At 37.7% G+C, this 20,731-nt stretch overlaps 1 protein-coding gene across 1 annotated transcript in view; it reads left to right on the top strand.

Moving 5' to 3' along the window:
* Syt10 (synaptotagmin 10) overlaps window positions 1-20,731 on the top strand; it is a 60,012-nt gene that overhangs the window by 24,292 nt on the left and 14,989 nt on the right. The window contains exon 3 of the mRNA XM_051160219.1: window positions 8,574-9,141. Coding sequence (XP_051016176.1) covers window positions 8,574-9,141 — 568 coding nt within the window. The remainder of the gene's footprint in view (window positions 1-8,573; window positions 9,142-20,731) is intronic.

Genomic DNA, 20,731 nt, shown 5'->3' with positions numbered 1-20,731 from the left:
GTTGGTGAGACTTTACAGATGTAGCTTCTGACATTTCTAGGAGACACAGTCATACAGCAAACTCCCTGATCTTACCACCTTTTTGCCCCCCCTCTCTTTCCTCAGTGTTTGCTGAGCCTTGAGCTCAGGAACGTTTTATTGATGTATCATTTGGGACTGGGCCCCACATCGGTGCACATTGTTGGTTGTGTTTTTCTGTGGCAGTTTCCCTCTGTTACAAGAGAAGCTTCCTGGATGAGGGGTGAGAACTACTCTGAGCAGTAGGACAAATATTTAGAGATGAGTGACTTTGCTGGCTTATTAATATAGTTGTAGGACCACCAAGATTTATGACTTCACTAGTCCTGTGTAGCTGGCGAGGTTTCCGGTACCAGGCATGGCTTCCCACTTTGCTGAGTGGGACTTCCGTTTTGGAGAACTGTTGATTGCCTCCAAGATATGGCAGGAACGAACCCTTAGAGTTATCAAGCCATGCCAGTCATCTTTGTGGTTCATAGGTGCCATAGCTGGGAAAGGTCTAGTGTTTGCGTCCTTCCTTGGGAAGCAACTAACGATACCCAGGGAGTAGGCTTTCAGGTCATATCTATCTCAAGGCTCCTGGATTGTGTCTTAAGTGCATGGTGTCGTCAGCAATAAGGACTTAACCTCCATTGTGTGTGTTGGGGTGGGGGTTGGGGGTGGGGGAGACAGCCAAAGGTGATAACAATAGTCTATAGTGTTTTGGGATTCTTTTGGACTACCTGACTCAAAAGAAGGCTTCTCATGACTAGTGATAAGGTTTTTGTCAGATAGTCAGGTTTTGTTCTTGGAAGGAGCATTGTCAACCAAGATAGAAAATGTTAATGTACATTATGGTGAACTGACTTACTTATATTTATTAAAAATATTTTAGGTAAATAATAATTGTATTACCTTTTATGACTTTTTCAGACATCTTTACCCTCTGGTTTTTTTTCCCTCCTCCATCTTCTTTATTTATATCTCTCCATATACCTAATTAGAGCCCCACCGATCTTCCCATTCCCCGCTTCAGATCATGTGCACTCTGGTATTCCCCCTCTCTATTGCTCCTCCACCCTGGAAATGATCCCTTTTTACTTTCCTGGGCTTTATAGTTACTCCAGGATATATTCTCACATCTGAAGATTTGGAGTCATGAGCCTCCGATGAGCTATCCATGCAGTGTTTGTCTTTCTGGGATTGGCTTAACTCACTCGACACAATTTTTCTAGTTTCAACAATCTACTAGAAAATTTCATCCATATGTGTACCACATTTTCATTTTCCTTTTGCCTGGTGAAACACAGTTAGATTGTTTCCATAGCCTAGCTACTGTGAATAGAGAGAGCATCAGTGAGCGAGTATCAGTGGAGTAGAATGTCCAATCCTTTACACATATGCCAACGGGTGTTAAAGCTGGGTCATATGGTAGGCTCATTTTTAGCTCTTTTAGGAATTCTCCACACTGATTTCCAGAGTGGCTGGACCAGTTTGCAATACCCCCAACAGTAAAGGGGGGTCCTTTTAATCCCCCCCGGCACCCCACCACTGCATCCCCTCCAGTATTTGTTGTCAGTTTGTCGGTTGTTTTGTTGATCTTTGCCATTCTGACTGGGGTAAAACGAAATCTCAAAGTTGTTTTGATTTTTATTTCCTTATTTGGTAGGAATGATGATATTTCTTAGTTATTTATTGAGAACTCCCTGTTCGGGTCCCAGACTTTGTTTTTTAATCTCTGTATATTCTAGATGTTAATACTCTGTCAGATGTGCAGCTGGCAAAGATTTTTTTTTCTCTCATTTAGTGTACTTCATCTTCACCTGATTGATTTTTTAGCACTGCTGAAGCTTTTTAGTTTTATGAACTCCGACTGGTTTTGCCCTTACAGTTCTTGGGCAAATGGAGGCCTATTCGTAGTGTCCTTTCCTGCACCTAGATCACGTAGGGCACTGCCTATGTTTTCTTCTAGCAGCTTCAGGGTTCCAGGTTTGACATTTAGGACTTTGATCCGTTTGCGTCTGGTTTTTGTGCAAGTTGATAGATATGGGTCTAATTTCATTCTTCTGCATGTGAACATTCATTTTTCCTAGAACCATTTATTGAAAATGAATTCTTTTCTTCACATTATATTTCTGGGATCTTTGTCAAAAATTAAGTGGCTGATGTTACTGTACTCATGTTTGGGTCTTTGATTTCATTTCATTGGTCTATGTGTCTGTTTTTGTGCCAGCAACATATTGTTTTATTACTATGGCTCTGTAATTTAATGGCTTGTGTCTTTTGCTAGGAGAATCAAGACCATTTATATTTAAAGTTATTGTTGAAGTGTGTGTTAATTGCAACCATCATATTGTTGATATCTGGTGTTGTTTGTGTTTTCAGTTTTCAGTAGTACTTCATGTTTTAATAATTATAACTTTGTAATTCTTTCCACAATCTCTGTTGTGCTCATTGCTCTTTTCAGCCTGAAATATTGCTTCCTCTGCCATCTTTAGCTTTGATCTACTGTATATAAATAGTTTGTAGGCTGTTTCTACCATGGAAAACTTTTCTTTCTCCTTCAACTATGGGGGATAATTTTGCAGGATATATTGATCATGATTGGCAATCATGGTCTTTCGGATCTTGGAATGCATTGCCTCAGACTCTTCCTGCTTTCAAAGTTTCCAACGGGAAATCCTCTGCTATTCTGATGAGTTTTCTTTCATATGTGACTTGCATTTTTTTCTCCTGCAGCTTTCCATTTTTCTGTATATTTAGTATTTTAACTATGATAGACCATGAGGATTTTCTTTTCTGCTCTTGCCCATTCAATGTTTTGTGTGCTTCTTCTATCTCTGTGTGTGTGGTTTTCCTTAGTTTGGGGAGGTTTTCTTCTGTGATTTTGTTAATGGTATGTTCTAGGCTTGAGTTTCTCTTCCATCATCTATGTATATATTTCAATGGTTTGATCTTTTTATCGAGTCCCACATTTCCTGTATGTTTCTTGTGTTTTAATTTTTTTCATATTCCTTTATTATTCAGCCTAGTTCTTCTACTTTATCTTTGAGTCCTGATGGTCTGTCTTCTGCTTGATTCAGTCCACTTAGAAGGCTTTCCTTTGAGTACTGTACTTGTATTTATACCTAGAAACTTGAATTTTGGTCTGATTTGATTGTGATTATTTCCCAGTTCTTTATTCTTGGAATAAGAAAATATGTAACTAATTTTTTATTTTATAATAGCCCACAATTGAGAGATTTTGAATGTTTTAAAGAAACTGAACTTTCAAAATGTTTGAATTTTAAAAAGCTGTGAGACTTCTAATGTTATTTATACTTTATATTGTGGTATTATATGAGGTCCTGCAGTTGAACAAGAAAGAAATGTTTACCATTGAAGACAGACATATTTTTGTGCCAAGTTGACAAGGAGTCAAATGTGATAGTTGTTTTGTTTTGTTTTGATTTTGTCAACTTGGCACTACTTAGAGTTTGTGGAACTCTGGGAAGTGGACCCTCAATCCTTCAAATTCCTCCATCCAGACTACCTGTAGCAAGTCTGTGAGAATTTTTCTTGATTACTGATTGATATGGGAGGGTCCAGGCCTTTTGGGTGATGCAAATCCTGGGAAGGTGGTCCTGAGTTGTATTTTTTTTAAAAAAGCAAACTGAGCAAGCCATAAGAAGCAAGCCAGTAAACAGCATTCCTCCATGGCTTCTGCGTCCATTTCTGCCTCCAAGCTCCTGCCTTGAATTCCTGCCCTGGATCCCCCACAGTAACAGAGTGTTCCTGAAAAGTGTAAGATGAAACAAACCCTTTTCTCCCCGTGTTGGTTTTGGTGATGGTATTTTTATCACAATGGTAGAAACCCAACCTAAGACAACAACCAAAGTCTTCATCTCACACCAGATCCTCACTCGTTACTATGTCTTGCTTCATTCATAACAAATGCTCCTTTCTCTCTCTGCACTGCTCAGTCTTCTTACCTGATGACAAGTGTTCAGTATGTCTCAAAAGATCACTGAAAGGTAGAAGATATTGATCAGAGGTATGCTATAAGTTGGAGCTGTGGAACAGTTTCCAGTTAATAAAACATAATCCAACTGTTCGCATAATAGTGATTAAGATACAAACACCACTACAAAGAAGTAGTCCACTCAACTTACAGATCAAACTTTGGGAAGACACATGTATACCATGGCAATCAAAATAGAAGTGCCCAGAGAGTTGTGGAAGGAGACTAAAATAACATGGTGTTTCAAGAGAATAATTTGAAGTATCAATACGGGGCTAATAACAGGTTATTACCATAAGGAAGTGCTCAGCTGACAAGTCAGTAGAGTAGCATTTATTTCTGAACTGTGTAAAGTGGTGACGGGATAAGAAGAACAATGGAATATCCCAGGCAAAGGCACAGTAGAGTAAGGGGTGTAGAGAAAACATCAGAAGCCACACAAGAAGTCTGAGGCAGGTTTCTATGAAGCAATAACACATAGAGAGCATCCATACCCTGGGCGACTTGTGCAGTTAGAGTCCATGTAAGACCACCGAGGCCCAGTTGCAGTCTTTTACAGTCCAGTGCTTCTCCCGGAGTGCTTGCATGGATCCCCTGAAGATTGAGGGCTAAGTGGTGCAGTGGTTCACATTTTCATTATTTGAACATTTGCTAATCACTGTCATTCCAAAAGAGAAGAGGGGAAAGAGGGAGAAGCTGTGCGTTGTCATGGTGATAGTTCAGCATTGTAACAGTGGATGCTTTTGTTAACCAGCTTGCTGACTTAGAATGTGCACCAGTCACCCTGTAATTAGGACACTGCTGCTTGAACAAAAGTGACACTACAGTTTTTATTCTGTTAGAAGAGGCTTTGTAGAAGGGAGTCCTTTTAGATGCTTTACAACCATGCACATCACACTCAGAGACATAAAGAAAAAAATTCTAAGTTTGGAGAGAAGGAAAAGGAATTAAATTATTATATCTGAAAGTCTTTGAAATTATAAAATGAGCTTATAGCATTCAACAATTAACTTATTTCCGGCTCTATTCATATGAATCAAAGTTGTTGGACAAGTGAAGTAATTTTAATAATATTGTTGTTTAATGAACCTTCCCAAGAAGCTAAGGGTCGCTCTATTATGTAGTGATTCGCACCCTGGACTTTATTCACAAATTGGATTGTAATGGACCACTTTAATGCTTCATAGCAGCAATGGAGCCTATGGAAATGTTTTTCTCCTGTTTCATAAGTCCTCTCTGACCTTACTCTGAATATAATTTAGGCTTCTGGAATGGATAAAGAAACTGTGGTACATATACATATACACTATGGAATACTACTCAGCTATTAAAAACAAGGAATTCCCAAAATTTGTGGATAAATGGATTGAGCTAGAAATGATCATAATGAGTGAGTTAACCCAGAAGCAGAAAGAATCAAATGGTATATACTCACTTATATCTGCATACTAGCCCAAGGGGGATGTCCCACGAAAGCCTTCACTTACCAGGAAACTGGGACAGAGGGGAGAACATCCTATTGGGACTCTAGATGGGCAGAGGGAGAATGGCAAAGTAGAAGGATCCAGTGGGTCCTAGAAACCTACAAGTAGAACATTATGATAGGCAGATTTAGGCCCAGGGGTCCCGCTCAAACTAAGGCACCAGCCAAGGACAATACAGGCGGTAAACTTTAAACCCCTACCCAGATCTAGCCAATGGTCAGAACATTCTCCACAGTTGAGTGGAGAGTGGGATATGACTTTCTCACGTACTCTGGTGCCTCACATTTGACCATGTCCCCTGGAGGGGGAGACCTGGTGGCACTCAGAGGAAGGATAGCAGATTACCAAGAAGAGACTTGATATACTATGAGCATCTACAGGGGGAGGTAGTCCCCCTCAGGAACAGTCATAGGGGAGGGGAATAAGGGGAAAATGAGAGGGAGGGAAGAATGGGAGGATACAAGGGATGGGATAACCATTGAGATGTAACAAGAATAAATTAATAAAGAAATAAAGGAATAAAAAGGAAAAAAAGAATATTTTACCAGTGCTTTATTTTAAGGAAAATTAATTTATTTTTCTATTAAAAAAAATAATTTAGGCTTCTGATATTTTACTTGGGGATTGGTTTAGGGTCTATATTCATTATAGCATGTCTAATAAATTATAATGAGATAGGTCTAAGAAGACAGATTGCTTCAAGATTTACAGTCTCCAAGTTTTAGTAAAAAACTTTCATATATATGTTATATATTCACTTACAAAAATGGAAATGTTGAGTTTTACATTAATTATAGTTTTAATTAATAGCTGTTTTTATCTGACCTAATATTTCTAGTATATTTCTTTCTATAAAAATAACTTTTCAATTATGATCAAAATTTTACTTAGTCATTATTATTATTATACAATATAGAATAAATTGTTACAATGTTTATGTTACTGTTTTTGTATATATTGAATATATATAACAGAATATTCTATAATAATCTACTTATTAGAGTATTTTATACCATGGAATAGTTACAATTTGGCTTACAAATTCAGCATCCTTATTCCATTTCAGTTTAGGTAGCTATTTAAAGAAGTGGGGGGAAGACCCCCAAAAATATACCTTAAGATACTCCAACTCCCAAATATATCTTAAGATACTCCAACTCCCAAATATACCTTAAGATACTCCAACTCCCAAATATACCTTAAGACACTCCAACTCCCAAATATACCTTAAGACACTCCAACTCCCAAATATACCTTAAGACACTCCAACTCCCAAATATACCTTAAGACACTCCAACTCCCAAATATACCTTAAGATACTCCAACTCCCAAATATACCTTAAGATACTCCAACTCCCAAATATACCTTAAGATACTCCAACTCCCAAATATACCTTAAGACACTCCAACTCCCAAATATACCTTAAGACACTCCAACTCCCAAATAAGAAGATGACAGAGGCTGTTTGCTGCCTGAAGAGTCACCCAAAACTCTCTATAACGTTGGAGCTGAAGACCAGATACTTTAGTTTTACAATTAAGCTTAACTGTTTAGGGGTTAAGATGTTTTCAGGTCTAGATAGATATTTTAAGCTGATAACAATGAGATACAATAGATATTGATTTACATTCAGAATTTTAGATACACCAAGATAGGAAAGATGTTTTCTTCAAGGCTTCCGAACACAAATAGCCAAAACACTATGAATGTGACATTTATATAATTCCTGATTGTTTCATGGTTCATCTTGCTTTATGTAGTTTATTGTATATATGTATAATAATATAAATATGTATGTAAAAAATATATTTAATTTTTAAAAAATAAAAAAAAACACATTCCAACCAGGTAAGGTTTAAAGTTTAATGTAAATAGGTAGGTTATATAGAATGTTTAAGTAAAAATGTTATATAAGCCATATATGAATATTTCTTCATTATTTCATGGTTACTCAATACAACACATTATTTATTACTGTTAGAAATTGTAGGAGAGAGGATGACTCTGTCAGCAAAAGGGAGAAAACAATGAATTTGTTTGACTTAGAGAGAGGGGAGTTACAACATCTATTTTTGGAATCTTGAAGATTTAGAAGCATGGGTTGAATATTATGAAGATTTAGGGACATGGGGTGAATATTATGTAGCTGAGGCATATCTGAGAAGCAATCTAACTTACCCGGGAATTACAGTCCAACACTGTAAACTTTTTGATGGATAGACTTAAGAGAGAAGAGACCAGAGTACATGAAATGAATCCTGCAAGAAGCTCATGGGTTGGCATAGCTCATGCCAGATAGAAATCACAGAGGACATAGAAGGGAAATGGATCTCAATTCAAATTATACTTACATGGCATTAACAAGACCTGCATACTTAATGTCTTGCAAATATAAATGTAGATGGGTAATAATGAGTATGAGAGATTCAGTTTGAATTTTTAAGGCTGTTATTTTGGTCCCGAGTATTAAATTTGTGCATTCTTCTTTTGTGCTTAAAGCTTTGAAGCTCACTCTGTCAAATAAGAGAAACACACTCACCTGGGTTGTCACAACTCTGTTGATCTTTAAAGTAAATACACATCTAGTTATCTTAAAGATGGGCAATAATCAGCGTGTAAGAATATGTGCTTATAGGATTTTGTTTTTAGTTAGTAGTGGAGTTACTAAAACACGAAACTTAAGTATACAGATGTAAAGAAAAAGACCAAGCAAATAACCTTCTCCTGTCCAGATGTGAGCAGATGAATAAAGGCATGTGTAATTCTTGTGGAATGGAACTTCGCTGAGAATCTTGTTTCTTCACAGTGGTGTTTAATAATGTATTTATGAGTGAAAAAAAGTGAAACCTCTACATTATTTATCAAATTTTAGACTTTTTTGACTGCTGCCATTCTGGTTTTTCGAAGTAGCTCTTTGATTCATTTCAGTGTGAGAGTGTTGATACAGACATAGGTATAATAATCCTATCCATGGACAATAACATTCTTTCCTGATCCTGGTTGGTGGGGGGAGTGTATGTGCCACTTCGTAACCAACCTCAAAGATGACTAACCTGAATGATTTTGTGTGTGTGTGTATGTGTGTGTACAGCCACAATTCCTTCAGGAGACACCTACCAAGGCAAATGAACGTCTCCAGTGTTGACTTTAGCACGGGCACTGAACCTGTTTTACAAAGAGGAGAAACAAGGACCAGCATTGGGAGGATAAAGCCAGAACTCTATAAGCAGAAGTCAGTCGACTCCGAGGGCAACAGAGAAGACGATTCCGGAACCTGTGGGAAACTGAACTTTACGCTCCAGTATGATTATGAAAACGAACTCCTGGTTGTTAAAATTATCAAAGCTTTAGATCTCCCAGCTAAAGATTTTACAGGAACCTCTGATCCTTATGTGAAGATCTATCTTCTTCCAGACAGGAAAAAGAAATTTCAGACGCGTGTGCACAGGAAGACTTTAAACCCTCTGTTCGATGAGCTGTTTCAGTTTCCAGTGGCCTATGATCAGCTAAGCAACCGGAAACTACATTTTAGCATATATGACTTTGACAGATTTTCCAGACACGACATGATCGGGGAAGTGATTCTTGACAATTTATTCGAAGTCTCTGACCTCTCCAGGGAAGCCACAGTGTGGAAAGATATCCACTGTGCTACCACAGTAAGTAAGAAAGCCTCTGTTTCTCTGTGACCTCTGCTGATGTTTAAGACAAATCGTTGCCCACATTATTAGAGTAAACTCTACAGGGCTGTAGAACTTAAGCTCCAAGTTTCTGCAAAGGTGGTTTTTGCTTACATAGCAATATAGCTTGAGTGATTAATATGATAACTTTACAAGGTGCATGGACAGCAAAGTAGCCTTTATGTGTTATTCCAAGTGGCAAGACTTTTCTTTTACAATATACTTGACATGTAACCTGTTCCCAGTGCAGGTTTCTCCAAAGGTGCTGCTGAATTTCACTGTTTAAAGTAATTTTGACACACAGGTTAAACCTGATATGTACGCTTGATGCAATATGGTTTGGTCTGAAACAGCCATGACTTTAGAAGCTCCCATGGACTGTACGTGCTTATAGTACATGGGATGGTAAAGGATCAAGACACAGTTCTCCATATTGGAAGTATTTTCTCATGATATGTATTTTTCAATTACAAATGACATAGTATTGAAAAACTTGAAAGCAGTAAAAACACAATAGAAATAAAAATAATCAACAATGCTACCAATTATGTAAATGTTTGGGGATGTTGCTTTTCCTGTTTCCGCTCTGAATGGATTAAAGTAATTATGACTGCACTCAATTTTTATTTTCACACTGATTTTGTTCCATGCTAATTTATCTGTCTCAATGCATGATCTTTATTGTTTTAAAATGTTAAACTGTGTGTGTGTGTGTGTGTGTGTGTGTGTGTGTGTGTGTGTGTGTGTGTGATACATGTACCATGACAGGCACTTACAGAGGTCAGTGAAGAAGCCTGTGGAGTCAGTTCTTTCCAACCCTTGCTTGTGGTCCATGGGTCTATTTCAGGTTCCAGACTTGCACTGCATGTACCTTTACCCGCTAAACCATTTGTTGGCCACACAACGCACAATCTCTAAATACATTATCCATTTACACATTTAAGTAACGTATAAGACTGTCCTCATATGTTACCAATTTACCTTAATGATTTTACCAAAATTGATGCTGAATACAGACAACAGAGCATTTATTTTAAGAAGAAAACATTTTATAAACTCAAAATAACTCCCTTTTTTTGGCTTTCTTCTTATGGATATTTTCCTGAGGCAGTGTTTGAAATTATTGTTATTATTACAGATTGTGTGGAAACTGCATTGTTACAGAATTTTCAGTCTCTGGAGTTTGTTCTTTTTTTTGATATTCATTTAAAAAAACAAGGTGGAATTGAAGCAGGATTCTGATTCACAGCCAGGCCCATTGGGATCTTTGACTTTACATTTTAAATGTTTTGTTGACAATATTCCCACACAGAAACTCCTTACAGTAACAATCATGATTTTTTTTAGTGCTCTGATAGTTGAAATTCTACAAATGTAGATGGTGATTGTTGAGCATTAGTTGCAGAGTTATTTCCTTCTGTGCTTAAGTGTTTGATCATGGTTTGTTATTTGGTCAGCAAATGTTTGCAAAGTACCAATGTTTAGTCAGCTCTAGACATTTCTAGAATACTGTTGGAATCATGTTCGGTCCATATGCAGGTTCAGCAGTAAGTAACCAATAAGGGAAATATAACTTTAGTCCCTTTTCCAAGAGCCTCATAGTGGATTTTTTGTTATAAGTAATTATAAACTTTTGTATATGAACAGGACCTTTAAGAAATAGGCATCTCTTATCATTCTTGAATTTTTGATACAAACAACATAGTTATTTTGATAACTGTGATATTCTTATAATTATATTATTTATAAGTTTTCTGTATTATTTATATATTGTATTGATGTATTATTTTTATAATATATTCTAATAATCTCACTATAAAACCCAGGCTGGCTTTGCAGACATGATCTCCTCCTCTGCCTCCCAAATTCTGACAGGATATGGGTGTACCACCATGCCTGTTCAAGAAACAATTGTATGCTTTTTATTTGTATTTCTTTTTTTTCTTTTTTCTTTTATTATGTTTTACTTTTACATATATATTTATTTTATTACACATATATACAATAAACTACATACAGCAAGAAGGACAACGAAACAATCAGGAATTATATAAATGCTTCATTCATAGTGCTTTGCCTATTTGTATTTGGCAACCTTGAAGAAAACATCTTTTCTATCTTGGTGAGTTTACAATTCTGAATGTTAATCAATATCTATCATATCTCATCTTAATCAACCTAAAAACATCTATCTAGACCTAAAAACAACTTAACCCCTAAACAACTATGCTTAATTATAAAACTAAACTATCTGGTCTTCAACCCCATCAGAGACTTGAGAAGGAATAAAATGAACTATCTGAGTAAACAGGAAATACAAATTAGCAGCTTCCAAAATGATAAAATGATAGACACAGTTCGCTGCCTAGGCTGTCACTCAAAACTCTCTATAACATTGGAGCATCATCTTCAGCCTTCTGGTCCATTATATCTGGCAGACCTATTTGTGAGGCAGGATCTATTGAAGACTTGCTTACCCTGTCTGGGCAGAGTTTGCCAGTTGACTCTGCCTACATCCAACCTTGCTCATTTTAGGCAGAATTTTGTCTGTGGCAGAAACAAGGACATTTTTCCCAATGGCTAGTTTGCCACATTTGAAGCCATCTCTATAAGGAGATTCTTTGATGCTCATCATCTTCTTTGAGGTAGACTGGGTGTTGCCAGGAGTTAGCCTGTCTTATTGTCAAAGGATCCTTAAAATCATAAGAACATCTATAAATGCCATATTCTGTAGGTCTCTGGGGTTTTGGAAGACCTTCCCTAACTATTTTACTTTATCTATCTATAGAATCATATCTATCTGTTAAAGCGAGGGTGTATATTCTTGTGATGAAAATAGAGTAGTAATTGACAGGACCATGAGTTGATCAACTAACATTAATTTGTATTACTTAATTATCCTAAACAGCCTGCAATAGCACCTTCAAAGTGTTGGAATTAAACTTTATATTATAATTGAGTTGTATGAGTACACTACCTTATGTTAGAGTAGAAATATATTCAGTGTGTGTGAAGAATAATCTTGAATTTAAATTCTGTGCCAGTGTATCAAAATCAAACCTATTTTGCACCAATATACAAAATTCTATACCAATGAATTAAAAATAACCTTGTTTGTAAGTAACAGTTAAGGTCTTAAGTTGAGGATATATTTCTTTTTAATAAAAAGCAAATATTAATGTAGATCAAATTTTGCTTCAGCACATTCTATTCTTAGCCCATACATCTATAAATTGAAACTACAATTGTAGGATTGTTCTAGAAGAAGGAAGAAAAAAGGAAAGAAATAGGAGTACAGCCGACTCTCATCACCCACATCCTGTGGGAGCTTGAAAAGGTAACATGCAAATTGGATATGAGGGAGTCAACAAAATGAACAAACATTTGAAGGAAAAGGCAAGGGTGTTAGGAGACAGTGACAGCCCACCCGTCACTGTCTCTAGAGCATTATTTTTTCTCATGTATCAAAATCCCTTTTTAAGACTTTTCTAAAAAAAAACTCTGCAACGGTCCATTCCAGGAAACTTCCAGAAGCCTGAAACCCATATAACTTTATTCTTATTATATAGTCCCTGAAAACTTTCTCTGTGAAAGTTCATATTAAATTTTAAAGTAGAGACAAATCATAGTAAGACATCAGTTTTAGTCAAGGAAGAAATCTAAAGTATGAGATAAATACAGGAGTAAAGTAATCCTTTGCACACACACAACCAAAGTATCTATTTTATTTAAAATCATCCTTGAATGGCAACAGAATTCTGAAGAATTCACTGATATTTGAAAAGAAAACGGCACAAGGAAAGGAAAATAAATTAAGACTGATGAGTATCTTCAGAAAGAAACCTATGGATTGATATATGGAATTATCTCTCTATTTTTCCCCCTCTTAAAGTTTGGTATTGAATAGCAAAAAAACATTAGGGGTATATATTTGCTACATATAAAAGATCTGATTTCATCTTATAAATCATCCTATCAGCTGCATATCATACATAAAGCAATCTACTCATCTCATCTTAACTAACAGAAAAATTGCTAACATTCGGGCAGGTTGCACTGAAGGACGCGGTGGACCCTGGGTGACCACTTTTGTAACAGAAGAGAAAAACTACAAGTTTATACTTAGTTATATAGAATTTAATAAAGATCGCTGCTTATTGGTAAAAGTGTTAGAAAATAGATGACCGATTATAAAGAATAATCTTTGACATTTTCATATTAAAACGGAGTCCATTGTTCAATGTTTAATTGGTGCATTTAATTGAAATTTTAAATCACTATGAAGACAAACATTTTGTACATTTGAATGTGGATTTCCCGTGCATACCCAGAAGCTATGGAGAATATAAATGGGGAAAGTAATTATTTTAGAATACTTATTTATTTTATATTATATCATGAGTACTTGTGCATGTTTGCATATGAATGTATACATGCATGAGTGGAAGTAAAAGAAAACTTGTAGGAATTGGTTCTCTTTCTGCAACTTGGGTGCCAGGGATTGAACTCAGGTCTTTAGTCTTGGCAGCAAGTGCCTCTCACCTGCTGAGCAATCTCAGTGGCCTAAGAATTCCCCCCTTTTTAATAAAATTACATTTCGCACATTTACTTCTCTGATTTCCTACTAAATAAACATTTATAGCAACAACCATCTTTTAAAGCACTTTAAAAATTCTCACAAGAACTTAAGAAAAAGAGATGCATGGTCACATAACATATTGAGCTGGTTTGTGGACCTGAAATGTTTTAATAGATTTTTTTTTCTAGCCCAGAATTTGCCAAGTATTATGTAAACATGTAGACCTTGACTTGATAAGTGAAAAGAATACCTTGCTCCCGGTGCCAGTCTTGCTGGGCACCAACTGCTCCTGCTAAGCTTCCAATGTAATGTAAATAAATACATTTTAACATTTATTACTAAATTTCTGTGAGTACTTAAATTTTTTTAATGAACTTTATAATTTTGGTGCTACATTCTTCATTTTTCCTCCAGTTGTACTAAATATATCACAGAGTCGGGATAACGCTACTTTTAAATTTTGCTATTATTGGATTTTCTTCTAAACTTAAACTATTAGCTGATACAGCCACTGATAAAATATTCAAAATTACAAAATTCCAATTTCCTCTTAAGTAAAAATATGTAGTGAAAAATTGGGCAACTTGGGTGTTTGTCTCGCTGCATGATAGGCAGTACGGCAGGTACAAGTTTCAGGTAAGCAAAACTCCTCACTTCTTGCTAATTTTTACTAGCCATGAAATTGGAACTGATCTTGACAGCAGAGGAAATTAAAGCTGAGCTATAAAGTTCAGCTGGCTGAATGTTTGCTTTGGATGCACAAAGACCGAAATTAAATTTCAACAGCCTATGGCCGGGTGTGGTGGCACACGCCTGTAACGCCAGCGCTAAGAAAGAAAGGCAGAAGGATTGGAAGTTCAAAGTCATCCTTAACTGCATAGAGAGTTTGAGAACAGACTAAGACCCTGTCTCACAAAACCAGAAAACAAGCAAACAGCAACAAAACCCGAAAATCCAAGTTAATTAGGTGGCTCAGAGGATGGGCCCTTTAGGATGTGGCCAGTGTTATCATTTGGATTGTATTGGATGACATTGCCCTGGAAGTGCTTCCTGCGTGGCCTGGTCTTTGTCCATCATCCTATCCCCAGAGCTTCTGTGGATGCTTTACTGCTGTAATCCACTGTACTTATCCTCGATTATTTGCCACCCTCCTTAGAAAATTAAAAACACTGGAAAGAATTGGGTAGTTGTTTTTTGTTTTTGTTTTTTTTTTTTAAAGAAAACCACTGTTCTATTATTTAAAATCCCCAAATGCCTATGATGCCTTAAGATGATAAAGACCTGTGTTTTGATTCTGTGTTGTTCCCTAATTAATTGTGTGACATTTCGAAAGGTCAAGGTGCTTGTTTGGAATCAGCTGAACGAACCTTGGGAGAGAGCATTTATCTTGATCACTTGTGTCCCCGTGAATAACCAAGTGCCTGGTGTTTGGGGGAATAAATGTGAACATAGTGATGGATGGGCAAATCTTTAAAGATTGATAAGGTATTTGATACAGTTGGAATCAGAGTTTGGGATTTTTGAAAGCCAAAATAAAAATTAGTAATGATGATGGTGGTGGTGATGATGATGATGGTGATGATAATTAATAGAACTAATAATGAGCTGAACATTCAGGGGCCTATGTGCGCCATGATATGAAGTTTGGACTTTATATTTTAAGATCTCTGTAAGACACACACCAGATCTCTTTGAGGATTTTAACAAAACCGAGTAGTATTACTGGAGCTGCAGAAGGTCTGGGGTTTGTAGCCCCAGTAAGAAGCCATGTTCAGCCAGCTATACTTAGTAAGCCAGCTAAGCAAACAAGCAATAGCAAAAAGTTGTAAAAGCAGATTCAAGGTGACCACACTGGGAAGAGGGATAAAACAATCCAGTGACACCCCCTCCTTCCCACCCTTTGCCATTGCCAAGCCCACCTTCAGGGTTCTGGCATGAGGGTAAATTTCAAATTGCGGGAAGAGAAAGAGTGCATAACTAAACAGTCTTGGCTCCGCCCATCACTGACCCAGACTGTCTCCCGCATCAGGACCAGGCAGTCTGAGAAGTGATTGGTAATATGTCTCCTTCCAGGAGACAAGCTCCCTCTCTCTGGAAGGGACCAGGATTCAGCTTTTCCCTTCTCCCAGCGTTGAGATTTCCTTGGTAGAAATTCCAAGCCTGTGGGTGGCTTGTTTCAATAGTCCAGACTGTTAGTATGAGGGACACAAGGTCTCCTTAGAATGTCCTTATTCCTCACAGGCATTTTGATTACACAATATAAATAACAGTGTCCATCCATTAACCTTTATGCCATCCTCAGCCATCTCCTGTTAAATGAACCTAGACGCTGACTGATTTAAGGAGCACCACCTCCCTCATCTGGCACATTTTCTAGAAATTGGGGTGATAGCTATGTTCTGTGTCTGCTTTTTCCTTTCTTGAATCTGAACAATTAACATCAATTGATCCTTATTGTCTTTTCTGGGTCTGCACTAGTGCAAACAAGCTGGAAACTGTGGTTCTGAACATTTTCTTTAATTTTTTTAATTATATTTCTTTTTTTACATATACATTTATATTATTGCACATAAATAAAATAAACTACATACAGCAAGAAGAACCATGAAACAATCAGCACTTATATAAATGTTACATTCATAGTTATTTGGTTATAGGTATTTGGCAAACTTGAAGAAAACATCTTTCCTATCTTGGTGAGGCTAAAATTCTGAATGTAAGTCAATATCTGTCATATCTCATCTCTATCAACGTAAAACATCTATCTAGACCTAGAAACATCTTAACCCCTAAACGACTAAGTTTAATTGTAAGACTAAGCTATCTGGTCTTCAACCCCATCCGAGACTTGAGAAGGAATGAAACTTAATTACCTGAGTGAACTGGAAGTGCAGGTTAGCAGCTTCCAAAATGAAAAAATAACGGAGACGGTTTGCTGCCTGAACAGTCACCCAAAACTCTCTATAACATTGGAGCATCATCTTCTGACCCAATATATCTGACAGACATATTTGTGAGGCAGGAACTATTGAGGACTTGCTTACCCTGTCTTGGCAGAGTTTGGCCGTCTACTCTGCCTGCATCCAAGCTTGCCCACTTTTAGGCTGAATTCTGTCTGTGGCAGGAACCAGGACATTTTTCCCAGTGGCTGGTTTGCCACATTTGAAGTATTTATTTTACGTGTATGGGTGTTTTGCCTGCATTTAGGTCTGTGCACCGTGTGTGTGCCTGGTATCTGTGGGAGTCAGAATACAGTGTAAGATCTTTGGGGACTAGAGTTACAGGTGGTTGGGAGCTACCATGTGGGTACTGGGAATTGAACCTGGCCTTCTAGAAGAATAGCCAGTGCTCTTATCTACTGTGCCATCTCTCCAGCCCCAGGTTCAGACAATCTTGAGCATGCTCCAACTATATATCCTCCATGGGCCCTATTTTCACTAGTGTTTGCATTAATAAACATTTAGAGCTAGAATAGAATTTATTTCATCTTATTGAACACTATCTTATACCAAAGACACTGAAGCCAAGGGTGGGTAGATTGCTCAAGATTAAATTTCACGAGATGTGCCATGAAGAAATAATAAGAATTTTATAGTCATTTGAAGCCAGTATATCACTCTGCCTTTCACTATAAATTCATTTTCTCGGAGGTGGACAGAGGACTAGTCATTTGATGAAGGAGCTCACTTCTCACTCAATCTACTTAGTAGCACATCTTGCTTTTAGCAGTATACTACAGAAAACCATGTTTTCTTACCCTCAAGGAAATGTGGAAGGCAGGCTACATTTAGGGTGCTAAGTAGATGTGATGACTTCTGTAACCATAGGAACCAATGGTTTTTTTTTTCTCAATAAGTCCTCGTTAGTCTACTTCCCAACATATCCCTGAATTCAAACTTTTCCTCTCATCCCTGTTTCATTTAATTTGCTTCTTCTTTCTCTTCTCCTTCTAACCTAGGTCACAAAAAATAAAGAAGTATTGCAGATAATATTGCAATTATTACTGTGTTCTGTTTACCTTGATCTGGTAAGGTAAAAGTTATTCTCATTTTACTTGCAATTAAACTCAACTTAAAGGAGATCAAGTTTTTTCTTTTGAGGGGTGGGTGAGGTTGTCTGTTTTGGCTTTTTTGTTTTTGCTTTGTTTGGGAATTAATACATGGAATATGTACCATTGCTGGTGGTATCTGTGAACATACCCACACATTGGTGTGGATGAATTTGCGTGTGTGTTTGCATGCATGTAAAGGTCGAGCTTGAGGCTGGGTGACTTCCTCAGTCCATTCTCCATTATGTTTTTGAGACAATGTCTCTTGCTGAAGCTTGCCCATTTGGCAAGAGGGGGAGTCTGAGCTTCCAGTTCAATTGAACGTTTCTTGTGTCACCTGGCAGGAGTGCTCCCTGACCTAGAACCAAAAGTTCTAGGCCAGAAGGACTTAAGGTTGTAGAAACATTAAGAACTTTTCTTTCTAGTGATTCACTACAGGTGATAGTTGAGTGGAACCACTTTCTTTTCCATCCCTTAATTTCTGTATCCATGGATCCTGGCTAAGGAAGAAACTATCACAAATATTGCATGCTGACTCAAAACATATAAGCACGTGCTGGAGAGCCCTGGCCCGGCCCACCACCACCCCAGGCTGCTGCCACCTAATTGACCCTCTATGTATTCAATAGACCATTCCATTTTTCTATCAGGCCACCTAATTCAGGATGATAGAGAACACGGTAAGGCTAATGCATTCTGTGATCATGGCCCTACCGTCACACTTCTTTGGGTGTCGGGTTCCTTGGTCAGAAGTAATACTGTGTGGAATGCTATGACTGTAATTCCACAGATGGTAGTTTGGCAGAATCATTACATGCAGGAAAGGCAAATCCATAACCAGAATGAGTATCTACTCCGGTAAGGGCACTGTGTTGTTCTTTCCACAGAGGAAGTGGTCCAACGTAGTCAACCTGCCACCAAGTCACTGGGTGGAAGGATGCCATATCAGAGTCACAGTGCTGTTCTCTACCATTGGCCAGCCTGACCCTCAGCAGCAGCTGTAGCCAGGTCAGCTTAGTGAGTGGAAGTCCATGCTGTCAAGTCCATGCATAACCTCAGTCTCTGCCACCATGGTCACTTTGTACACAGGCCCATTGGGCAATGACACAGATGGCTAGGGAAAGAGGTTGACTTTCCACAGAATAGGACATTTTATCTACCTGATTATTGGACTCTTCCTTTTCCAAAGTCACCTTTTGATAAACATTTGCAGGGAACACAAGTATCTTCACATTTTTTGTCCATCTGGAGAGGTCTATTCACCAATTTTCCTGCGATGGCCTTTCCAAGTCCATGACTATCCAGGCAATCCATTGGCTACAAGCCATAAATAAGTGAACAATTGCACATCTGGCCATTTCTCCTTTTTAAAAAATGTGAAACCATGTGTACTGCCCAACATTCTGCCCACTAGGAAGATTTCTCTTCAATAGTGTTTTTCAGGCTTGTTGCAGAAAGAGGTTATAATGCTACAGCAGTCAACTTCTTTATGCTACAAAACCATCAATAAACCATGCTACTTTTATAATTCTTCTACCATTTTACCACAGCCTTGAAATCCATTCCTAATCTTCAGACTTCTGAGTGAATGAATTAGCAAACCCAGTAAGCTCTTTGGTGGTATAAAACACCTTCTAATGAACTAGACTTTCTATATTCCCTCTTAGGCTTAAGTGTGGTAATAGGCCTAATGGTAACTATAGGTAGACTCTGAAGAACAAAGTATTATCAAGTCTATCATCTCCTTCAAGAAAAGTCACCAATGATTTGGCAGACAATGAAGGATTGATTTCCTCTGACAAAGGTAAAAAGGGTAATATTTCAGGGAGTAGGGGTGGGGGTGTGTCCTCTGCTAAGGATGGAAACATTTCTTCCTTTATTCCAACAATGGCTGTTTCCCAAGGGAAAGGCCAAGAATCCAGGAGTTGTTTGGTCCATGAAGATGGATGTCTCAGTTGGTCTTCAGAATCCCAAAGAAGGTGCTGATGCCAACGAAGAATTTAACTGCCAAAGAGAGGAGGGACAAGCAGGCCAAGAGCAAGAGCTTGCATCTTCCGTGCCCATTATATAGGCTGTCATCAGATGGTGGGGCCCAGATTTAAGGTGCATCTTCCTACCTTGAGGGATCCAGATTTAGGGTAGATCTTCCCGCTCCAAGTAATTCAATTAGAAAAGGTCCCTCACAGGTGGACCCAGATGCTTGAATCTTAGTTAATTCCACATGTAGTGAAGTTGATAACCAAGAAGAGCCATCACACTAGTTATTCTTTGAAATTTTAATCCATATATAAACTGGATTTTAACCATATCTTCCCCTAGTTGCTCTCTTCTACTCCTCCCTGCGCCATCCACTTCCCTTCCAAATACATATATTTCTGAGTCCAACTGATAGCCATATTGACTGGCTAATGATATCAGGGTGTTACCATGTCTTATCATGTCCACGAAGATACTAGTTTGCAACAGTTCTCTCCATCTTCCATCTCTCTCTCTCTCTCTCTCTCTCTCTCTCTCTCTCTCTCTCTCTCTCTCTCTCTCTTTCATTTTTTTCCTTTTATTGAAAACAGATTTTTTTTTTCCTCACAAAATATATCCTAATTATACCACCTCTCCCAAGATGGTCCCAGAGGATTTGGAGCAAGGAGAATGGTGCAGACATTCTATTAAGGACTGGCCACTCCACACCCATTCATTCTCTGGACTTTGACCAGCTATGGATCTTTGTAGTAGCCTCTGTCCACTACAATAAGAACTTTCTCTGATGAGAATCAATAGCTGCATTAATCTATGAGCAGAAGGATAAGTATTATGCCTTTAGACAGCACTCATAATGTGTTCATTAGCAAAATATTAGTAGTGCATTCTCTCCTTGGGACTATGGCCTCCACAGCCAAGGGTTATAGTATCAGTTATTGTTTGCCTCTTGTGGAGCATGGTTTAAA

Source organism: Acomys russatus, chromosome 17, assembly GCF_903995435.1.
Source record: "Acomys russatus chromosome 17, mAcoRus1.1, whole genome shotgun sequence".
In the NCBI taxonomy this organism is placed as follows: domain Eukaryota; kingdom Metazoa; phylum Chordata; class Mammalia; order Rodentia; family Muridae; genus Acomys; species Acomys russatus.
This window is presented reverse-complemented; position numbering and strand designations above follow the sequence as displayed.